We start from the raw sequence: 24,848 nt of genomic DNA, 5'->3' as shown, positions 1-24,848 counted from the left end.
TCTAGAGCTGACAAGCTCCTAGAGTGAACCCCTTAATCACACAGACAAAGCAGCTGAGGCCCAGAGAGGTTAAGTGGCTGCCTACTATTTGGCATTTTCTTCAGAAGCAAGTAACAGTGGAGTTTCCTAGGTAGGCAGATGAAACTGTCACATATTATATACTCATGACAGTGAATTGGGGGAAGAAGGGAAAGAGGCTGTCTCGTTGGTATGCAAAAGAGGACTCAGAACATTTCATGTGCATGTTTGGAATAGAAATGATTAATCCAACAGAAAAGCATGCCAGGGCCATCTTAAGGTAAGCTCTCATTGTTTATTTAATTGGACAACTGGTATGAGGTGGTGGGGAAGCCCTCTCCAACTGAAGTAATTCCCTCTGGCTCCAGGACTGTCCTGGGACTTGTTGATGAGATTATTTCTGTCCAGAGCTGGCAGAGGTCCCAGCATTCAGTGACCTGAGGATACAAACAAGTCCCCGCAGGTAGACATCATCAGCGCCATCAAATCCTATTTACACAGCACCTGGGCATAGGGCTGGTTGCTGAGGGCTTGCTCAAGGCCTCATGACACTTTACCTGAGGAGCCGATGCCCTTGACAGGGACAGGAAACTAGACACTGATGACAATAGAAAGGAGGCAATGGTGTGGATGATTCTAAATGAATATAAGGTATCAGGTAGGATTTTCTAAGATTCCTTCTTAGTTATTTTTGTTTAGGGCAATAGAGAAGGAGTTTTATTTTCTGGGTAGCAAGGAATGGTGGAAAGGTCATATGCGGGTAAGTGGAGAGCAGAGTGGGACACATCACACACTCCCTACATTCTCACAGGGCCAAAGGTAACCGTTTGGGGTTACATTTCACCAACTGGAGCACTAGAATTCAGAGGCAGCCTGAGAACAGATGCCAAATAACACTATATTCCATAATGGCTATTTCTCCATATGACCAAATATGCCATCATTCTTAATGAAGATACTATTTATTTAAATTTTTGTTGTATTTATATTACTTATTGATCGCTGAATAATGTCTTCAATGATACATAATGCTTTGAAACATCAGAGCTTTTCCATTGACTATTCCACTCTAAATTCAAGTTGGGTATGGTGCAGACATTTTTATATCTGACAGATGGAGAAACCAAAGCTCACACAAGACCACAAAGCTGGCTGCGGCTGAGCCAAGACCAGAACATGATGACTTATCTCGCATCTAGTCCGAGGCATTTCCCACTGGAAAGCACTGCCCATGCTGACCTGGCCTCGCTGGGCTCCCCCAGGGAGGGAGGCGCTGACCTGAGCTGCTGGATAAGGTCTTCGCCCTCCTTGATGACGTTGAGTGTGGCATCCAGAGTAGCGGTCTGCTGCTGCTGGAACTGCTTGATCAGTTCCTGGACCGCATCCACAGAGTCTGCACAGACATCCTCCAGCATCTCCTTCTGAAGGTCTTCCATCCATGTCCACAGCTGCGGGGGAGAGAGCAGAGACTCCACTCAGGGCACGTGGGAGAGGCCAGGGCTGGGGTTAAGGGCAAGAGGGTGGAACTGAGGTCACCCAACCTACCCTCAACCAGTCAGTGCGGTATCAGACTGTCCTTCTAATCAGCACCCCTATGGGTCAGTTTGCATTTCTGTATTTATATTCACTACGCATCTCTGTTAAGTTTACTCCATTAGTGCTGGCATTCCTGAAGGACAGGAATCACCCTCAGCCTTACTTCCCAGTGGTTTAGGGAAACTGTGGTCTTAGAGCAGGAAGCTCACTCATTTTTGAGCAACTGGGAAGAACAGGAAACTGGTGATGGACAAATATTATTTCATCTTTCATAAAGGATGGCTCTGCATACTTCCTCCAGGTAGCTAGATGCTGATTCCTAGAAATGTATCATGATTTTACAAATATGTAAGAAAGAATGTGACGCTCAGTAAGAACCAAGTGAAGATTAATTAAGAAAATGTGTGCTATGCTAAATTATTTTATTCTTTTCAGGATTGCTTGGTTGGTTAGAAAGTTGAATGCTAAAGATGTAGCTTATCTTAATTTCAATGTAACTATGAGACATTTCTCCCATGATATTCAAGATGATGAAATGCAGTCAGGATGATATTACTGGTCAGACAACTTTAAAGGAGCTAAGTATAGCATTTTGAATGGAATAAGTACTGGAAATGATGAGGAGTTGAATTGAATTACTGAAAACTCATTTATTAATAGCTCTTCCTCATACTGAAAATAGATCTCCAGTGGCCTGCCACAGTACTCCACTTCTAACTGCTCTCATTGAGCATTTTCATGAATTGTAGAGGAAAGATGAGTCTGATGTTTGCTTAGAAACAAGGAATCTTCACTTGACTAGCAGGAAAGATAAGCTCATGGCTCTACCAGGAGAAAAGCCAGTAGAGAGAAAAAATTCATAGAAGGAGCCAGAAGATGTGGATTGTGGCCTCTGTTCTTCCTATAACTTGTGGTGCCTTTGAGTAAATCACTATACCCTTTGCTCTCTAAGACTTCGTGCGTAAAGTAGGCTGAGGAGAGCATAAAATAAAATGGTTAGTTACCTTATGGTTCTAACATTCTGTGAGTTTCCCATGTTAAAAACATGGATAAATATTCACCTTAAGAATACTGTTTCATCTTGTTGGTTCTCAGTATGATAAATCATGGTATGGCCTTTGGAACAAGGGATTAAAAAAGAGACAATAAAGAGAGACAAAAATAGTCTTCAGATCTTGGACAAGTTATTCTTTGTTCTTTAGAGAGGAAAGGCCCTCAGTGTGGCAGAAGAGGTTGAGTTCACAAGATTAACAAGCCCTCGAGGTAGCAAATAATGGGGTATAAAGAATGTTCGTTTTGGACAGGTGAAAACCTCTCTGAGCCTCAGTTTCCTAATCTACAAAATGGGAAGAATAAGATTTGCCCTGCTCACTTCAAAGATTATGAGAAATAAATTATTTACTTATTATCAATGCTTTAAATAAACAAATAGCATTATCAATAAGCCTATAACATTGTGATGATAGCTATAAGGAATACGAATTAATATTATTCAGTGTTCCTGTCATTTAGTAGCTTGTGTCTGGTTGTAATTAATTCAGTTTATTTTCTTTACAAATAAGTTTTTGTTGTAAAACACAAAACAAGTTTTCCAGACCATTTAAGCTGGGATACATATTCCTACAGGTATGAATGTATATATTTCAAACCAGTATGAAATTAGGAAGTTCAGGATATTGGTCACTATAACTTAAAATTACTTCAGACTTTCTGGCTGTCATTTTGCCTAGAGCAAAACCATTTTCCAGATGTGCTGAAGTCCTTGGGTTTGAGATAACGGAGTCTCTGAAAAATTATTGTATAGAGAGGCAATATAGCATAGTGGTTAAGAGTTTCAGACCCCACACAACATTGTAAATCAACTATACTTCAATTAAAAAAACGCAAGAAAGAAAGAAAGAAAAGAAAAGAAAAGAAGGAAGAAAGAAAGAAGGAAATAACGAAAGGGTTTCAAACCCCAGTTCTACCACATATCACCTATATAACCTTGAGTAAGTAACCTACCGTCTTTGCACCTCAGTTTCCCTTGTCAATAAAATGGGAACAGTAATAGTTCTTACACCCACAGAGCTGTAAAGATTACTAATAAGTTGATATATATGTGTGTATGTCTGTGTGCATATACATACAAATAAGTGAGATATATGTGTGTGTATGCAGATATATATACACATTCTACATTTATATAACTTATATATATACCAATAAATATATATACATATGTATTTATTTGTACACACACACACAGATATCTGCACACAGATGTATTATATCACTTAGAAACAGTGCCTGGCGTATAGTAAGTGCTATGCAAGTGCTAGATATTGTTATATTTAAAAGATATTTTTCATGCAAGCCACCTCTAGTTCCCAGTAGAAGTCAGAGGGAAAGTTTGAAATACTCCTTCATTTTGAAATTGGCAAAAGATCAATACTGGATTTGATCTTTCAATATGCTAAGATGAGCTGGGCCCCTCTTTTCTGTTTTTGCAGCTTTGTCCTGGAATATCTAAAGAAAGCTTAGAGACTGAAAAGTCTAGATATTTCTTTAAAAAAAAAAAAGCAAGAAAAGAAAAGACTATGTGAAGAGAGAGAGAGAGATTAAAATTGTGGACAGGAAGCAGGGCACTTAAGAAAAATAAACTCAATGTGCTAACAGAGGACAGGCACTGAGATGGAAGACTGCTCACGATGAGGCTGGCACTCCCGTTACAGGAATAAGAGACAGAGGACAGAGGCTTACAGATATCTTGAGGATTTTATTTTATTTAGGATAATTTTATTCTCAGTACCATCCTTAAGCTATTTTAATGGCTTCACAGCTTGGAGTTCCTTTTTCCCCCCTCTTTAACGAAAACTTGAACACCTCTGGTGTAGGTCTAGGGAAGAAAGTCAGCATCATTCCCTTCTGAGGAAATCCACCATGACTCATGACACTCCCTCCGCCTGGTGGTTATGCAGCTAAATTGTAGGGACAGCCAAAGACCAAACTTGCCAAAGATGACGTGTCAGTGTTACAAACAAAAAGACTAGAGAAGGTTGGGTACGTCCAATAATACACTGACCTCAGGAGTCAATATCATTTAAAAAATGTGTCCTCCCCACCAAAATTCTCAGATTTCTGGCCATACAGTCTACTATATCATAAAGAAACTCTTGTCTAAGGTAGATTAAAACCTACTGCTAAGGAAAATCAGCTAAGAGATAAACAATCAAGTACAACATTAGATGCCGCTCAGCCCAGTGGTCAGCAGCCTGATAAGGAAAGGAAGGGGCCAGTCTACCTTCAAGAGGATAAAACGTCAAATAAAATTGCTAGGGAATTTGACTCAGAGAAAGGGAAGGGGATTACAGCACCAGAGACAAAGGGTTAGTGACATCTTTCTCTATTTTTCCTTCTGTAAAAACAAAACAAAACAACCCAGAGAGAAAGGAGTTGTTGAATGGAATTGATATTTACTGGAGATAATTCTTGATTCTTCCCTTGTCTGGCTAGTTCTATACTTATGGGAAAACTACTTTACTTCAATTACTTCATACTTAAAGTGCATGTGCATTAGTGTGTGTGTGTAGGTGTGTTTGTGATTTCTCTCACTTATCTCTAAAATCCCTTCCAACTCTTAACATACCATGGTTTCTCTTCAGAAACTGAGGTAAAGAAGAGGGTAGTAATAGAAATGATTCTCTAAACTGAAAAACCGCAATCATGGCTTTCACACCAAGACACCAAAAGTTAGCAACAGTTCAAGGATAATTGCACCGCGAAGTTACTATTTACCACCTGGAAAGCTTGAGTAGGGAGCCACAGGGAATCCCGAGAAACATGCACACAGTCGTCCCCTGGTGTCAACAAGCTTAAATTGCATGCTCATAATTTTGTTGTAAGCACCTCTGAAGCATAAAGTGAACGAACGTAAACGTCAGTGTCACTAAACTATGAGTAAGGATCCATATTCCATTCCTTGGGCTGTAACTTTTCTACTGTCTAAGTTTCCTGTAGGTTTCCTTCTGTGTATGTGTCTATCTGACTTATCCTTGAAGAGCCTGCCTAGACTGCTTCGAAAGGAATACAAATCAGAGAGCCACGTCTATTATTACTTGACTCATTATCAGGAGCCAATGAGACTGAGTCAGAATGATCTCACACTTCAAGCTGTCACAAGGCATTGTCAGAACAAGGTGAAATCATGGAGTGAGTGAGGCAGCTTGGGAGAAGCCGCCACGTTTCTTCCTACTGTCTTCCATTTCCTTTCTCTCTCCTAGGATAATCCTCTTAACCCTCTGCTTATCTAGAGTCTAACATATTAGCACTGCACCTTTGCCATCAACCCACCTGCTCCCCAGAAAGAACCTCCTGTTTCACCCATTCCCAGACCCTCTCTTCTTTTTCTATTTTTTTCTACCAAATAGGAAAACGTACTATTTACTTCCCAACCTATTTTATCAGACAAGCATAACTTTGATCCCCAAATCTGACATGGACATTACAAAAAGGGAAAATTATAGATGGAGCCAACATAAAAATAGGATTGTCAGACCCTCTCTTCTTGATCAAACACACCTGTACGAGGACCATTCTTTCAGGGTTCTGCTCTCTGCTTGGCAATAACTATTTGTTCCATGTTGATATATACACTCAGATGGCTTTATGTGCCCTTTCTCTCAGAGAACACATGTAATTGTGGCCAAAAATACCTACATCCAAAAGAATGAGCCTAATTTGAGAATTTCTAGAACCTTGGCAGGGGGAGAGTTAAGGCAGCCTTTCAATGCCCTACATAAGGTGAGCTCTAAGACTGAAACTAGTGAGTTCAGGAAGGGCCAGTGCATGGACCCCATTCTGCTTGCACAGTGGGGAGCCTGAGAAAAGGGCAACTGAAAAGGGCAGGAAGGGAGGGACAAGGAAGGGAGAAACTAGGAGGCTTGTAGAAATAATGAGGCTTAGGGATGACTGGTTAAGGAAAGAGGTAATTTTACTCCATCACCTTCTCCTGCTGATTGGCTGTACCATTTGCACAGCTCTGGTAGCCATTGTGCTGATACAACTGATTGACCCCCAGAGATGCAGAAAGGAGCACCAATTCCACAGGATGAATCGCCCCTCCCTCATTCTGAAGAAATCATTTTTCTTTGGCATTGACTACCAGCTTTTATTTCTTAAATAAACACCATATCAGTTTAGCAACTGAAACAGAGGATGAAGCTGTTTTGTTCTTGAGGCCATTATGTCTTTTGAAGACTGATTTAGTTTTGGTTCTACAGTGGGTGAGTAGAGAAACATGTATATATGTGAGTGTCTGTGGCATTTGTGGTATGTGTGTGTGTACCTATTTGAGCAGGAAATAGCATGAAAGAATGATTTCACAGGGTTATAAACAAATGGAAATGGGCATTTAATTAAACTACCTAATAAAGAACTGAGGTTGATTATCTTGGCCACGTTCCTTAGTTAATTTGACTCTCATATTATGATTGCAAAAATATCTAAAAATGGATATTTTGAAAACCCAGCAACTGCAGCATTTCCATGGAAACACAGCAAGGAGAGAGAATTCTGTCTGGACAATCTCTGCAGAGCAGATGACACTTGCTACAAATGCCTTTTCCCTGGACAAAGAAAATGAGGACTTGGGTAAATGCTTCTCCCTATATCCTCCCCTAGCTGTCCAGACCAGCAAACAGACAGCTGGCCTCTTGTCCCCAGGCAAAAAGAAGATATTTGAAAGTTCAGCACAATTTGTATTAATAGCTGAGGTTCTGGATACTTAAGAAGGTTCCAAGCACATGTTTGTCTCTTCTCTTTATTATGCAGCTCTTCTCTCTAAGTAGGGATGGAAAGTTTTGTTTTTATAAAATAACATTTATTGAGATTGTTCCTGATTTTCAATTGAAAATATCATTGAAGAAAACTTATAAAACAAATAAAATATGCAAAGGAAAATTAAATCACCCATAACATTCTTAGCTTATTTGTATACCGCTTTCTAGTCTTTTTTCTATGTGTGTGATCAAAATTGAGGTCATGATGGATATACAGTTTTTTATATGTTATACCACAAGCCCTCTCTCATGCCATTAATGATCTTTGACAGTGTGATTTATAATAACTGTATAATATTTCACTCTATAGATTTACTATGATTTGTTTAATGAGTCACTTAACGTGGAATATAGATGGTTTCTAATTTATTCAAGGTTATTAATAACACTGCAATGAAGTGGTTAGAAGGCTTTAACCCTCCAGACTCCTTTAGTCACCAAGAATTCACAAAGCAGGCAAATAGAATCACGCAGACTCTTCAATCTGCAGAAGAAATGAGCTTGAAGGATATCTTCTTCATATCTTCCTTCAGTTTCCTCTCTGATCCTAATTAGAGTACATCTTTAGCAAAACTGAGCAGAAGATTATCCTTCCATTCACTCTATTTACTGTAAGAGAGAACATCCATAGCAACTCAAAATTCCCTCACAGACTTGTAGACTAGCAAACTTCGCTACTAATCTTGCCTTGAGTAAAATGCCAGGAGTTTGCCTATAGAGTCAAGAGGAAGGAGTCAAGAGTTAACAGACCCGGATCAGATAGGACCCACACTTAGCAAGTTTTGAGAGGTGGCGTGTCCTGAGAGGTATTAAACAGAATAGGGAAAGAGAAAACTACAGAACTTCCTTCTCCATTAGCCCATCCAAGGATGCTGACTTCTGCCCTAATAATCCATTTCTGTCTGCCATACAGGCTCTAGAGGAAAGGCCCCACAGGCAATTCAGATTCCCCACCTGCCCTCCTTTGTTTTCACTGTCTGTAGAGTTCAAGTCAAAGAACTGTAGTAGACGAACCATGTGATTGAATGGGCTTCCCCCCGCCTTTTTTTTTTTTTTTTCTATTTTCTTTTTTTTTTAGGAGAAATGACTAGCTTCTCATTGTCAAGTAAACCTATTCAATATTTATTCAGCATCACTATGTATCTGACACAGCAGTAGAAATATACAGTAGGATCTGTATCTACACATCTAAACGCACATGTGTACGCTCTATATGAGCACCTCCAATTTAACGAGGAAGCTCCAATCACCTCAGTGAGATCCCAGCATCTCGACGAGGTAGGCACACAGTGCTCCTGTCCCGTCTGGGTGGGAAGTTGGAAGCCCCAGGGAAGAATTTCAAGGAAAAATGATGCCTGAGTTGAGTCCTCAAGTTCCTTATTAACCCTGCATTAGAGATGCTCTAAGAATAAACTTGGGGGGGAGTTTTCTGCTAGGAAAAAAATGGGTATTAGTATTGTACTACTCCATTTTGTAATAGTCATCATCATAATTATCACAAAGTAACAGAGAGTAAGTAATTTTCCCAAAGGCACACAGCATGCTCAATGAAGATCTAGATCTGGAAATCAGACCTCCCTGGCATCTAAGATCTTGCTGTACTTAACAGGTGTGTGTATAACAGATATGCCTAAGTGTGTACATACATACACACGTCTTATTCTCTACTCTGCCTAAAAGGGGCCTCAGACAGACTAGTTTGGGGATGGAAAGGTAGCTGAGAGAAAACATGCAGATATAAAGTCCTGTGGGATGGCCCCCGTGAGCATCCCCTCCACAATAGCCACTCAGAATGATGCTTTTCTTCCCATCCTGAAAAAAAAAAGTCAGAGTCTGTATGATCTGAGAGTTGCAGACCTCTTGAATAGAAAGAGCCTCACAATCACACATCCCTTTGCACCCAGGCAGGACTGCTCCTAATTTCTCTCATATTTTGAGGTCCTGAAGAAAAGAGACTATGCTACTTCCTGACTGCCTCCTGTCTGAATGAATTCCCTGGTGGAGAAAAGTCCTCCAAGTCTCTGTTTCCTGGCCTTTATATGAAAGGCAAATGAGAAAAAGCATGGGCTTTGGAGTCAGATTTGGGATCAGTCCCTACATTTATGACATCCTCACTACAAGACCCTGGGCAAATTATAAATTACTCTGATCTTTAAAATTAGAATAAAAAATGACAATGCTCATGGCTATCGACTAGACAGACAAATAGTCAAGCGCACTGTAGGCGCCCATCCCTTTTAGCTCCCTCTCCCTTTCTCCACCTGCTCCCAGTATCATGATGCTCCCTTTGCTACTATTTGATATGAATGTGGTTGTATACACGGAGCCACGGTGGGAAAACAAGTCTCAGGTTTAAACAGGACCCCAGGCTTAGCAAGGTTTGAAAGCTCTCTGGGAAAACAATGGTTAATAACTGCATCCCCGACTACTCCCGTGTGCCACACCCCCAGCCCTGGGAACACTTTGCTTTTCTCAGCTAAGAGCTACCCTCCCCATCAAGCCCCTCCTTTGGGGTTTGAAAAGGTAAAGAGGAAAAAGACGAGCAAGGAGAAGAAAGAAGAGCAGAGGACAGGAGGAGATACAAGAGGGAAAAAGGGGGGCAGAATGTGTGGTAGCAGGTAAGAGCATGCGTGCAGAGTTTAGGGAGGTGGTTCAAGGCTCTGCTGCACTGGCAGCTCTGCAACCTTAGACAAGTTCTTTTCTGGGCCTCAGTTTCCCCATTTGAAAATATGTTCAATAAAGTCTGTAACATGCGATTCTCATGAGGATTACACAAGATGATGTATGTGTCTGACAACTAGTAGGTACGCAATTAGGAAACACTACTACCTAATATACATTGAGTGCTTACAATAAACCAAATCTTTAGGCTAGGTAAATCACCTGTATCACCTCAGGCTTAATTTATTATTATTATTAATTATTATTATCAGTAACAAATAAAGAAGGAGAGGAGGAGAAGAAAAAGAAAGGAATCTTGAATTCACATTGGAACCATAAGAGGCCTGAGGGCCATTGAGTCTGACTGCATAATTTTATAGATGAGGCAACCCCAGGCCAGAGACACAGTGACTTGCACAAGCTCACAGGGTTCTATAGCAGCAGGATTTGGACTGGATCCCAGCCTCCTGGTTTCATGTACCTAAGGTGGGAGATGCCGCTAGAAAGGGTTCCTGGGAGCCTCAGTCACCTTTACAGGAGTGGCACTTCCATGGAAACTAACCTCTTCCACCACCTCCCTTGGCAGCCAATACCCTCACAGCCCTCACAAGGAACATGACCCTTGTTCATTCATGCTCCATTCTCTCACCCACAGGCTCATAATTAAAAGAGAATACACATGCCTTTGGTTTCTGAGACCATTATTAAGAACTGGGTGAGCCACAAGCAAGCAGACAGCCAGGCAGGAAAACCTGGATTAAAGCTAATCCCCTTGCTTTACAGACACTCATCAGAGAGTGGTCGTAGGTCCCACAGAGAGGAAGCAGAGCCAGCTTCACGGGGCTCCCCAGCCCTTCATCTGCCCGGGGAATTGCAGTTTAGAAAACATTATCTTTTCATGTTTATCTCTGATAGGTACTGCAATGATTTGCATTCATTCCCACCAAGTGTCAGAAAAGCCTGTGAAGGGGTAACAACCAGGCTTCTTAATGCATTTCAAATATCAAAAATCAACTTAATTAACTAGGGTACAATCCAACTTTAATTAATACTCCATTAAAATGAATTCCTGGGGGGAACACAAGCATGCACACACATAATGAGTTCAACTGCCAAGGGTGTTATTACAGAAGATGCCAAACGTGCCTCCTCACTGGCCACTTACTCAATCTCAGAGCACCCCGTGTTAATCAGAACCGTAGAGCAACCGCACGTTTGCAACCCTCCTCCTCTCTATGGGCCCTTCTGCCCTGCCAACAATGCAACACGATCCATCCTCCCCTCTCCTGTCTCCACTTTGTGAATGATTCGGGGACCGGATTTAAGCCCAGCTGGCTTCCTCCTGCATGGAAGGCACCCCAGTCCCCCTTCCTTCACTGGCTGTCACTCCACGATGAGAAAGGTGAGGACTATTTCACTTTGATAGCACCCCGTGGCAGACCTCATTAAGAAGATTTAATCCTCTGTTTAAAAAGATAATAAAATAAAAACATAGAACAGATTTGCAAACTCTGTATGTTCCTTGCTGGTAGCAAAGATGATCAAAGTTCTGCAGGACTCTAATTTTTGACAGGAAACAGCAACCAAGAAAAATCGGGTGTGGGGTGGGAAGGGAGTCTCTGATCCTCTAATATTGCCTCTTACGGCGACTATTTCTATACCAGGGATCCCCAAATTCCTCCAGCTGCAGATTAAATGCTCTAACAGACTCTCCAAACCACCTGCCTTCCCAAGCCCCCTCCTCACTAGAGACGCGGAGGAAATTTTGCCCCATATTGGTAGAGACCTCAATACAGGTTATCAGGGGCAAATTGTTAATATCATCAACCTTAGGAGGCTAGTAATCCCCAGACCACCCAGGACCCCAGGCAGACGTCGGAGGCTAGGAAACTGCCCTGACCTTTGCCGGAACAAAGCACCCCGGCCAACACCCCTCCTCCGCTCGCTGCCCTTACCTCTTTGGTGTGAGTGTGGAAGGAGACGGACATGTCCAGCAGAAGCTTCCGCTGCTCCACCCTACGCACGAAGTCTTGGATGCGCACCTCCAGATGCCGAGCCGCCTTGTAGATCTCCTCCGGGTCACATTCCCCCGTCTGAGCCAGCTGCTCTGCCGCTTCTAGGAGCTTGTCCGCATTGGTGTAAGTATTCTACCAGCAACGACAGTGAGGGAAAGTCAACTTGCAGTCACACACCGAGCTTCGCGCCTTCCCCCAGCCCACCCGGGCTGCCCAGAGCTGGAGTGCAGGGCGTGGGCGCTGAGCCCAGAGCTCCCTGATTTGGCACGGGGGAGCTCAGCGCCCAGCTCACCCGCCGCCTCTCAGCAAGCCAGCAGCCTGCCTGGCAGCTTGGAACAAGCGGGCACTAGCTAGGTGCCTTCTGCGTCCCTGGGATTTCTCCCAGGTGGGCCGTGCCTGGAAAGAAGCGAGGAGACACGCTAGAATCCCCATTCCTTGGCCGCGCGCCCTGACCCCCTACACTTACGGAGATCCATCACTGCCCTCACATCTCAGGCTGTAACTGCCAGAGTTGGATATACCTCATCCGCGAAGATCGGCTGGGTTTCTATATGAGAACACCACGGAAATAATAACTGGGAGACTTGCTCGACTTTTCCCCCAAGTCTGTTGTAACTACTGGTGTTTATCTTTTGGAATGGAGCTATCTCTTTGGAGGGGAAAGGGTCAGCAACTCAGAGAACTGACAGAAGGAAGCAGCCACAGCCAGAGTGAGGAGATGCAGGCTATTCCCTGTGCGCCCAGCGAAGGCTTAAAGCTTGCAGGAAGGTTGGGGATGAGTCTGGTGATTTTGTTTATCTTAAGCTACCACATGCACACACACATTCACACATGCACACACTCACTCTCACACACGCTCTCCCCCCAACCCCTGTCTGTATTCTCCAGAGCAGTTTAAAAGGCAACCAACTTGTAATTATTGTCCATCAGGATGGAGTCACTGCCTCTGCAATACCTATATTCCAGTTATTATTCCAGTTATATGCCATGGATACAACTTTCCTCACTAGGCTTCCCTTAAAAAAGATCTCCAGACAGACCCTGGATTACAGTTGGTGACTCAGGTGTACATTATATTTCTTAATATCCCTATAGTGGCACAATGACCTACAGAATGGTGAACAAGTGGTTACTGGTGACGGTGTGAATCCGGCAGCAGAAACAGTCAGGATCGAATGCAAAGTGAGTGGAGAACTAGAATGGATTTTGGAGCAATGACTGTATGGTGCTTTACTTTGCCCATATCTGAAGCGGCCTCCGCTCCCCAGAGAGTTCTTTAGACTCACCTGAAGACCTGGGTGTTAAAGGTTGAACTGTGTCCCCTCTAAATTCACATGGTGAAGTCCTAACCCCCAGTACCTCAGAATGGGACCCTTATTTGGAATCAGTTATTGCATATGTAATTAGTTAAGATCAAGTCATAGTGAAGTAGGGTGGACCCCTAATTCAATATAACTGCTGTCTTTCAAAAAAGAATGCCACGTGAAGAGACAGACACACACTCAGGGAGAACACCGTGTGAAGCTGAAGGCGGGGATCGGGGGATGTGTCTACAAGCCAAGGAATGCCAAAGGGTGCCAGCAAACCGCTGGAAGGTAAGAGAGAAGCATGGAACAGATTCTCCCTCATATCCCTCAGAAAAAACCAACCCTGCTGACACCTTGTTCTTGGACTTCTAGCCTCCAGAACTGTGAGGTGATACATTTCTGTTGTTTAAGTCACCCAGTGTGTGGTACTTTGTTACGGCAGCCCTAGCATACTAATACACCAGGTGGAAGATCCCAAAGACTGTTGACCCAGCTTCTTGATGGAACTGCAGAGGATGGGCAGGCTTGCAGCGAACACTTGTCATGGCCTCAAGGGATGCCAAGAGAGGCCCTAGTGGATCCTTAAGGAATGCCATCTGACAAGCAACTGCCCAAGGTAAACACTGTCCCCAGAGCAGGTGAGATGGGGCTGGGGTTGGGAGTGGAGATGAAAAGGAAGAAAAATCCTTCGGCCCCACTTGGGGGATTCATGCAAAAACAGATACTTGTGAGAGGAAAGAGGCTTTGCCACTGAGTTAAGTAAGAGTATGTTGATTCTGGAAAGCAAATGAAGGAAGTACTCAGAGTCACGATGGAAATGCCGGGAGAGATGGGAAATGATAGGCAGGAGGAGACCTCTGGGGCTGTGGGCCAGGTTAAGGAAGCTTCTTAGCGGGTTGCCTGCAATTTCTAGTAAATATACCTGGAGCTGATGGGAGAGAGTTTTTTCAAGAATCTTTCAAATCTTTCACTTTAAACTTTAGGGAATCTCAAGAAATCCCAAAGAAACCCTGAGGTTGTGACTTTGTAGTTTCTAGCCAATAAATAAAAATTTATGCCAAGCCAAAGCAAGCTTGCTTTCAAGTTAAGTTTGGGACCAATTAGAGGTAAATAAAAAGCAAAAGTGAAGTTTCTGCTGCATGTACGGTGGACAACTTGTCCTGGTTTGCCCAGGACTTTTCTGGTTTTAGCACTGAAAGTCCCGTGTCCTGGAAAGCCTGTCAGTCCTGGGAAAATCGGGATGGCTGGTCAACCTAACACATACCCAACACTGTAGGTGTCTCAGGAGTACAGATACATATACGATGTATATTGCCCCAAAGGAGAATAAAATCACCCTTGAGAGAAGTAATGTGACAACACATTAAACGGGGCAAGCGGCACAATAATTAGGGGTTAACGTTTCTTGGCGTGATATAGGTGCTAAGAAGAAAATGAGTGAAAACCAAATAATAGTAGCCAATAATGACTGAATACTTCTCACATGCCAAGGACCATTCTAAAGGTTCACATGTGTATTAACTCGTTTAATCTTCACAATAACCCTAGGAAGTCAATACAGCCATCAGCCCCATTTTACAGATAAAGAAACTGAGGCAAAAAGTATTTCTGGCTAAGGTCACATTTCTCAAAAGTGACAGAACCAAGATTAAAATCTTGTTGTCTGCCTTCAGAGCCCAAGCTCCAAACCAAACTACCCTATCCGATGAAAAGGGGCCTTGCACGCCCTATCAGATGAAAAGGGGCCTTGCACGCCATGCTAAGGTGTTTTGGTCCAAGGTAGTGGGAAAGCACTGAACAGCTGTAGGTAGAAGAGAAGTATGACTGGGGTATAGTATCTAGAGACACTACCCTGCCTCTCTACAGATGAAGGCAGAAGCCTGAGGATGGGCAGGATTTAGCAGAGAAGGAGGGGTTTCTCATGGACAGGACTGTCTCTCTTTGGGCTCTGTTTATCCCATGCCACAGCTGCTCTCATGCTCGTGGTAATGATGTGTTTCCCTGGGTATCTCCCCAGGTACTGGTCTGTGTACCCCTTGAAGGTAGGTCCCATGTCTCACTCATCTCTGGTTCTTCATGCCAGATACCATGGCTGGTACACAATAGGCACTTACTAAATGTCTGTTGAACGAACAAGATTCAGAGATGGGAATGATCATGTCATGTCTGGATAAGTTGAGTCAACCTGACTAAATTGGAGAGTGGCAGGAAATCACATTGGGTAAGGCAGGGAAGAGCTAGATAATAGATTTTATAGAGAGAGAGGGACAAGAGAGACGGGGGGAGGGCAACAGGGTCAGCACTAAAAGCTGGGCTCCCTGCCCTACCCGCTACCCAGCCCTACTCCCCATCATGACCAGAAAGAGCCTCTTAAATTCAGATCCAGTCACACCCCTCTTTCATGTAAAACTGTTCAGGGGCTTCCCACTGACTTCGGGGTAAAACAACTCAGGGTGCCATGCAAGGCCCTTCTTCACCTGACACTTGCTTTTTCCCTTCAGTTTCAACTCACATCACTCCCCTACAAACAGCCTGTGAAACAAATTGCTTACACTTCCGGAAATTCACAGCAATGCATCTTCCCCTGTGCTTCTGCCTGGGGTGTCCTTCCCCCACTTTTTTTACACGACCAACTCTTACTCACCCTTTAAGACCCAGCCCAGCCCAGGTGTCACTTTTTTCAGGAAGTGCACCCTGAGGTCCACTTCTCTCCCAAGGTTGGCTTAGATGCACTCCTCTGAGTTCCAGAGTGACCTGTGCCAACTCCCTCCTTGGTAACTGCCATATGCTAATGCAAATGTTTGCCTTTCTCATCCACTTAGGGGCAGGTAAAGTCTTCCACATCTTTCCCTTAGTGCCTGGCACCAAGTAAGTGCTCTATAAAATTTTAGTGAATGAATGAATAATTAAAGAATACATTAATCCCCACCAATCCTAATATTCAATCCTTGGCCCTCCATCAACTACTTGGTATAAGACCTCACATGCTAAAATTCATGTTCAATGTTCAATCCCATTTGGTTTATCTTACCTCCTGGCACAGTCTTGAAACAAGAATGTGCTTACAGAATACCAACTAAAGTATTAACAGAGCAATACACTGATGCTTGCCATTGACACAAATTGGGGCAAGGATCACAATAGGCTTCTGCTCACCTTCTGACCAAATTAACAACAGTTTCTGCCCCAGGGCCAGAGTCCAACCTCACTATGTGCAGTTCCTAGGTATTCTTTGGTTCTCCAGCCTCCTACCCACTGTCTTGGGTTTGGCCCCTTGCTGACATTTCCTAATTGATGTTGCAAAAATGGGTTATGAGTGCGGGGATATCAATCCCTCAGCCCCTGGGGCTTTCAAGCAGAGCCTGTGGTAGCCAGAGCCCTGAGTCAGAGATTTGGGCCATACAGATGGCTGCACTTCCTGTTCTTCCCTCCCCCCCATGCCCGTGTCCATCAGGTAAAAGCCCTTATGTCGAAAGGCATAAAATCTCATCTTCACTTTATTGTGCTTTGCAGATACTGCTTTTTTTTTTTTTTTTTTTTTACAACTTGAAGGTTTGTGTCAACCCTGCGTTGAACAAGTCTATCAGCACTGTTTTTCCAACAGCATTTGCTCACTTCGTGTCTCTGTGTCACATTTTGGTAATTCTCGCAATATTTTAAATTCTTTCATTTCATTATCTTTGTTGATCTTTGATGTTACTACTATGACTTGCTGAAGGCTCAGATTATGTTTAGCATTTTTTAGCAATAAAACATTTTTAAATTAAGGCATATACATTGTTTTTTTAGACATAATGCTCTGGGCACACTTAATAGACTACAGTATAGTGTAAACAAAACTTTTATATGCACTGGGAAACAAAAAATTCATATGGCTCGCTTTATTGCCATATTTACTTTATTGCATCAGTCTGGAACTGAACCCGCAATATCTCTGAGGTATGCCTGTACCTTCCATTCCCGCTTTTGCAGCCTGCGCTCATTACTTTTTTGAAACAGAGCATTCTAGGATAACTAAAAACATGGGCATCCCAGCAATACAGCTGTGCTTTCAGACTTCTTAGGCTGAAGCAGAGGGACAGGAGGCCGGCTTTTTCAGGCAAGGTGTGGGAGAGGCAGTCAGTAAAAACTTTTCCGGTGTTAAGAGTTGGCCTCCTTGATAATATGAAGTTAGCCCTCTTGGCCCTATGCTCTGGGGATGAGGAAGGATGAGGCCAAAAGTTACTCTTATAATTCAAAAGAGGCAGTATGGACTGAAGAACGTAACTATCAGAGGGCCAGGATAGAACTCCCCTCCTGATGATTTTCTTTCCAGGTTGCATCGTTGGGACCAATGAGCAGTGAGAGGAAAGCAGCAAAATGACACAAACACTAACAAAATAAAAGAGAGAGACAGACAGACAGACATAGAAGCACAGGCATTAGGTAGGCATATACTTATCTCTGGATCTTGACATTAGTGAATGCCAGGCAGATCAAGGTAATGCCATTTGAGTAGTACTTTACAGTTGACAAATAAATCTCTCTCACACTCCTTCCTTACCCAATCTGGGGCAGATCTACAGAGGATGCAACTGTGTGTGAGGAGACTACCCAAGGCTGGAGGAAGAACCACTTGAAAGGATTGGATGTAACAGTATGCAGTACTCTCACTGGGTGAGGGATAGTACCTGTTTCTACCAGTTAGACTGGAAAACCTTGTGATTCACAGGATATTGGGTAGAGTACTCAGATAAGTCTTGCCTCAGCTAAGGTAAATAATTAGCTCTAGACTGAGTACTTCTCTGGTCTTGCCTAACACATTTTTTAAAAAATTTTTATTGGGGTATAATTGATTTACAATGTTGTGTTAGTTTCAGGTGTACAGTGAAGTGAATCCATTATACATTTACACATATCCACTCTTTTTTAGCTTCTTTTCCCATATAGGCCATTACAGAGTACTGAGTAGAGTTCCCTGGGCTATATAGTAGGTCCTTATTAGTTATCTATTCTACATATAGTAGTGTGTATGTGTCAGTCCCAATCTTCCAATTTATCCCTCCTCCCCCTTACCCCTCAGTAACCATAAGTTTATTTTTTACTTCTGTAACTCTATTTCTATTTTGTAAATAAGTTCATGTATAGCCTTTTTTTAGATTCCACATATAAGTGATATCATATGATATTTGTCTTTTTCTGTCTGACTTACTACACTCAGTATGAGAATCTCTAGGTCCATCCATGTTGCTGCAAATGGCATTATTTTGTTCTTTTTTATGGCTGAGTAATATTCCATTGTATATATGTACCACATCTTCTTTATCCATTCCTCTGTTGATGGACATTTAGGTTGTTTCCATGTCCTGGCTATTGTAAATAGTGCTGCAATGAATATTGGGGTGCATGTATCTTTTCGAATTATGGTTTTCTCCAGATATATGCCCAGCAGTGGGATTGCTAGATCATATGGTAGCTCTATTTTCAATTTTTTAAGGAACATCCATACTGTCCTCCATAGTGTCTGTACCAGTTTGCATTCCCTAACACATTTTAAAAGAAAGACCTGAAAGGATCAAACTTTTTTCAAGTAACTTAACTGTGTCCCAGAACAAAGTTTAAGAATATTTATAAGAATACAGAAATATCCAGCAACTGACAGGTAAAATTCACAATGTCTGGTATCTAGTAAAAAATTACCAGGCATACAAAGAAGCAGGAAAACATAACTTACGAGGCGAACAAAAATCAATCAAAACTGACCCAGAACTGGCATAGATGTTAAAATTAATAGACAGGTACTTAGAAATGGTTATTTTAACTATTTCATATGTTCAAAAAGTTAGGTAGAGAAACAGAAGCCATTAAAAAAAAAAAAGACGTTACACTTCTAGAGATAAAAAACATACTGGATGGTATTAACAGGAGGTTAGATGTTGCAGAAGAAAAGATTATTGAACTTGAGAACATAGCAATAGAAACTACTTAAAATGCTGAGAACTGAATCACTATGTTGTACACCTGAAACTAACACAATATTGTAAATCAATCATACTTCAAATAAATAAACAAACACATAAATAAAATGCTCAGAAAAAAAAGAATTAAAAAAAACCTAAAGCATCAGTGAACTGTGGGACAACTTTCGGAAGACTAATATTCATGTAATTGAAATCCCTAAAGGAGGGGGAGGGAAGTAGAAAAGATATTTGAAGAAATAATGACCAAAAGTTTCCAAACTTAATGAAAACTATAAATCCACAGATCCAAGAAACTCAACAAACCCTTAACACAAGAAACACAAGGAAAACTACATCAAGGCACATAAAAATCAAATCAAATCAAGTGGAAAAAGAAAATGAATTCTTAAAAGTGACCAAGGGAAAAAAGATACATTGTACACAAAGGAACGAAGATAAGGATCACAACAGACTTCTCATCAGAAATAATGCAATCAAGAAAACAGTGGAGCAACATCTTTAAAGTGAAAAACAAACAAAAAACCCCACCAACCAAACAAAAAACCTGTCAAACTAGAATTCTATGCCCAGCACAAATATTTTTCAAAAACAGGGGTGAAATAAAGGCACTTTAAGGCATATAGAAGTTGAAAGAATTCTTCACTAGTAGACTTGCATGACAAGACATGTTAAAAGAAGTCCTTCAGAAAGTAGGAAAATGGTAACAGGTGGAAATATAGATCCACACACAGGAATGAAGAACACTGGAAGTGCTGTTATATGGATGACTATATAAGATTTTTTTCTTACTATTTAAACTCTTTAAAAGATAATTGAATGGTTAAACAAAAATAGTAACAATGTAGTGTGGGGTTTATAGCACATACACAAGTAAAACACATGACAATGGCACAAAGGCCAGGAAGGGAGAAACAGAAACACAGTTGACCCTTGAACAACATGGGGGTTAATTCGTCCTCCATATCTGAGGTTCCCCTGCATCCATGGATTCAACCAACCATGGACTGTGTAGTATTGTAGTATTTACTACTGAAAAATAGCTGTGTTTAAGTGGACCTGAGCAGTACAAACCTGCACTGGGTAAACTGTACACAACTGTAAGGTTCTTGTACTCTATGTAAAGTGGATAATATTACTTGAAGTAAACTATGATATATTAAAGACAAATACTATAAACCCTGAAGCAACCATTAAAGTAACTAAATAGTGATAGCTATTTAGCCAGCAAAGGAGATAAAATGGAATCATAAAAAATATTCAGTTAATCCAAAAGAGGAAGAAAAAGAGAAAATGTAACAAAGAATAGATGAAACAAATAGAAATAAATAAGATGACATTAAATACATCAATAATCACATTAAATAAATTGTCTAAATACCACAATCAAAAGGCAGAGATTTTCAGACTGGATAAAAAGGCAAGTCCCAAGTATACACTGTCTATAAGGAATGCACTTCAAATGTAAAGACACAACTAGGTTAAAAGTAAAAGGGTAGAAAAAAATATAGTATGATAACACTAATCAAAATAAAGCTTGGGTGGCTACATTAATATCAGACATAGTAGATTTCAGAGCAAATAATATTACCGGGGAAAAAGAAGGTGACTTCATAATTATAAAAGGGTCAGTTCATCAAGAGGATATATTAATCTTAAACATTTATGTACCTAATAACAAAGCTTCGAAATATGTGAAGCAAAAACTGATAAACTTGCAAGGAGAAAGAGACAAATCCACAATTACAGACAGAGATTTTATGCCCCCTCTCAATAATTAATAGAAAAGTAGGCAAGAAATTAGTAAGGATATAGGAGATTTGAACACTCTCAACCAACTTGATCTAACTGACATTTATAGAACACTCCACCCAACAACAGCAGAATGCATATTCTTTACAAGTGCTCACAGAATATTTACCAAGATTAATCATATTCTGGGCCATAAAACAAGTCTAACACATTTAAAAGGATAGGAGTCATAAAAGTATTTTCGCTGATCATAAAGTAATTAAATTATAAGTCAATAATAGAAATATCTCTGGAAACTCCAAAGAGTGGGAAACTAAATAACACACTTCTAAATAATCCAAGGGTCAAAGAAGGCCGTATCCATTTACCAGGTATGTACAGTGTGTTAGGCATTGTGTTAGGCTCTTTATATACATTACCTCTAAGCTTTGAAACCAATCATAAGATAGGCATTATTAATTTCATTTTACAAATGAGAAAACAAATGAGGCTCAGAGAGGTAAAGTAACTTGTTTGGAGAATGTTACAGAGCTAGAAAATGGCAAGCTGTGTTTCTGACTACAACATCCAGGCTCTTTTTTCATTGAACCATGTATCTCTCTAAGACTCAATGTAAAATCTCCATCTCCTCTGCTTCTCTGTTACTTTACTCACTCTTATGCCTTTGATTTTCAAGTTATGACACTGTAATTGTTCATTTGCAACTGCTATTCTTGTTTGCAACAAACTTCCAGTGTGTACATGTTGACTTCCAGAGAGAACTGAATTCTCCTTGGAGGAGAGAGTCCTATCTTACTCGTCTTTTCTATCTCAGCTACTCAATATACCTGCCAGCACAGGGCTCTGCTCTCAACAGGCACTCAACCCCAAAACTCTGCAGCCCAGTGTCTTGTCAGCATTAAGCCTTGGAAATGCACGTTTACCTAATCTCCTAATGTAGCTAGTCCTGAATTTAAGGATAAGTAGTGATCCAAAAGTTCCTTTGTTAAGACTCTTACTTAGCAGTGGGAGTGTGTTTTCCATGTAAATGGGGGTTAGAGTCTCAGGACAAAGTAAAGAAATTCAGTTGAGCACATAGCATATTTAAAATACAGTACTGATATAGCACATCATGTACAATCAGCCAAAATTTATAACTAGGGTGATATAGGAAAATGCTTTTCAGTTTTCATCCTGGAGCATCAGGCACATATTTCTCCATCATCTGCTGGCTCTTGCAGGGGAAGAAGGGATGGACTCTGACAATGGCAAAGAGGTCTTTGGTGGAAAGCAATAAGATGGAAAGGAGGAAACTACTTGGTATCAGTGATGGGTTAACCCACCATATTATATCTGCTGGAAGGACATCTTCCTAGGTGTCCTGAATAAGGGAAAAAACAATAGTTGCCTCCATTAGGACCATCTGTATGTCCAAACAAGGAGTAACTAATGACTAGTCCTAATCAGATGCTCCTTAAATTGGAGACTGTCTGTACAAATCTGCTACAAATCTACTGATTGGGACTGATACCAAATATAACTACTGTAGCTGCCAATACCTCCCAACACAAATAGTCTGGGAGCTGAGATTATCTCTGGGAACCTAAATGCTGGCTTTATCACATTTACATATACAATCACCACCCTGTCCCATTCTCACACACATCTCTACTTTCTGGAAAGCATTTTCCTCTCTATATCTAAAATGCTTCAACACCTTTTCCTATTAACAATAAATGGTGTATTTTTCAGAACTCCACATTTTTTAAGTAAAGTTTTATTTCCTACAGTCTAACTTTTATGTGTTTAAGAATGTACCTAGGCTGAGGAATTCCGAGAAAAGAAGAGCAGTTGTTCTTTGCTAGGGTGTTCTCCTTTACTGATTTTCTCTTTCCTTCTAATCCTCACTAACCCTCTTCATTTACATGCTATGCTTTAAAGGAACTTCAGTGTATTTTCTCTCAGCCGCAGGCTGGAAGCTGAATATCTAGGCACTCTCAGGTAAGAGAGCAAAATAGATAATGAGAATTAACTATTAGCATAGTATAATAATAAAAAGTAACACTTTGTTTCTAGACCAAAAGGCAGGGTCAATCCTAGAAGTTGCCAGTACAAGTTACAAAATATGATTTGACAGAAAATACCAGGTCCAGCTTGTAAGAAAGGACCAGCCAGATTCCAGAAAATGTGGCCACCCCTAGGGGACTGAGACACAAAGCAAGGAAGGACTTTCTCCTTGACCCTACCCACCTATGCCTCCAGGGCATGGAGAGCAGTTGAAGGCAGAGACTGGGCCAGGCCTGATGCTTAGACTGAACATAAAGAAGATGGTGCTTATAGGAAGGGGCTTAGAGGCCAGAAGTTGGCCCAGAGTTACAGGCTGGGGCTAAGGAAAGAGTCCTAGGGAGCTGAGCAATTAGGAGATCAAAACCAGGAGAGTGCTGTGCAGACGCAAAGCTCTGAAGACTGCAGAGGGAAGCATTTAATCCTCTTCCCACCGAGCAAGTCCCAGATGCAGCCAGCTGGCATCCATATTGCTGCTGGGAAACAACCCACTCTTGGAAATTAATAATACAGTCTCCACCCTGGCCACTCTTCCTCTTCCCTCCTTCCCCTCACTCAGCTCAAACTGGCAAAAAAATGAAGGGGAACACGTAACCACAAGAGAAGAATGAGAACAAAAATATTTTAGAAGTGAAGAAGGCAGACCAAAGTGTTCAAATACGGATTTGTGGATTGCCCCGTCGCCTAGCCCTATAGAAGTTCATCCTCATGTGGAATTCTTAAAGCCAAAGAAACAGTAGTTGGTGAGACAGCATCCCCATGGAACAGAGATGAGTAGGGCCACCTGTTGCAGGATTTGGCAATTCAAGAGGTTTGGGGGTGGGGGGATGCACCCAAAGTGATGTTCTCTCTCAAAAGAGTAACTTTACAGTGTTGCTGGTTTTCCTGTTTTCCATATCCTATGTTTGGCTGGCAGTGGGAGGCAGTGGGCATGAGAGGGAGAAGGCAGGGCTTTAGAGAGAGAAGACAGTCGGCTTGAAAATACTGCTGAAAACCTTGGGGCTTGTGGCTTTATTTTTCTCTTCTGTTCCACCCTGAAAAGGACGGATAGGGAAAGGTACGTCTGACCCAGGGAAATGGGGATCAGGTGATGGGAGAACAAGCAGAGGGGCTGGCCCACACTTCTGCTCTCGCACGGGTGCTCTCGAGCCCTTTCACCCTCCTGTGGTCACACACAGCCCTGAGGGTCCCACATCGATCTACAGGGAGGCTGCCGCCTCTGACTCTCTCTATGGATGGTGTTCCTGCTCACTTTCGACTTCGCAGACCCCAACCCCTCCCATCTGCCCTGCACTTACCTTAGCCAGCCTCCCTGGGTTTCATCCACAGATTCTATGGAACAAGGTTTCTTAACAGTGGCACTATTTTGGGCTGGATAATTCTATGTTGGGGGGCTGTTATGGGTTGAGTTCTGTCCATCCAAAAAGATATGTTGCAGCCTTAAGTACCTGAGAATGCGACCATTTTTAGAAAATAGTGGTTGATGTAGGTGGCATTAGTTAAGATGAGGTCAGACTGGAATTGGGTGGGCTTTAATCCACTATGACTCGTGCCCTTATAAAAAAGATGGGCGCATAAACATACAGACACAGACAGGGCGCCGTGTGACATGAAGGCCAAGACTGGAGCGATACAAAGGAATGCCAAAGATTGCCAGCAAACACCAGAAGTCCAGAGAGAGAGGCTGGGAACAGATTCTCCCTCACAGAAGGAACTAACCCTACCAACACCTTGATCTCA

At 41.8% G+C, this 24,848-nt stretch overlaps 1 protein-coding gene and 1 long non-coding RNA gene across 13 annotated transcripts in view; one reads left to right on the top strand and one right to left on the bottom strand.

Moving 5' to 3' along the window:
* LOC309628841 (kalirin) overlaps nucleotides 1-12,175 on the bottom strand; it is a gene marked incomplete at its 3' end in the record, with an annotated part of 315,688 nt that extends 303,513 nt beyond the window's left edge. For 6 of the 12 annotated variants that reach the window (XM_082392254.1, XM_082392268.1, XM_082392266.1 and 3 more), the window contains exons 1-2: nucleotides 11,990-12,160; nucleotides 1,258-1,466 (exon numbers count right to left, since the gene is read on the bottom strand). In XM_082392254.1, coding sequence (XP_082248380.1) covers nucleotides 1,258-1,466; nucleotides 11,990-12,022 — 242 coding nt within the window. In that variant the 5' untranslated portion in view covers nucleotides 12,023-12,160. Of the gene's footprint in view, nucleotides 1-1,257; nucleotides 1,467-11,989 lie in introns of all 12 variants that reach the window. The other 6 variants (XM_082392257.1, XM_082392258.1, XM_082392269.1 and 3 more) reach the window with 5 other exon arrangements.
* A 135-nt stretch (nucleotides 12,176-12,310) lies between these two features.
* Nucleotides 12,311-19,978, top strand: LOC309628870. Its single transcript, XR_014244757.1, has 2 exons — nucleotides 12,311-13,231; nucleotides 13,524-19,978. It is a non-coding gene; the product is annotated as an uncharacterized lncRNA (long non-coding RNA).
* Nucleotides 19,979-24,848: the final 4,870 nt, after the last annotated feature.

This window comes from Balaenoptera borealis, assembly GCF_965194805.1.
Source record: "Balaenoptera borealis genome assembly, chromosome: 5".
Taxonomy (NCBI): Eukaryota; Metazoa; Chordata; class Mammalia; order Artiodactyla; family Balaenopteridae; genus Balaenoptera; species Balaenoptera borealis.
The sequence above is the reverse complement of the archived record's forward strand: the minus strand, read 5'-3'. Positions and strand labels throughout refer to the sequence as shown.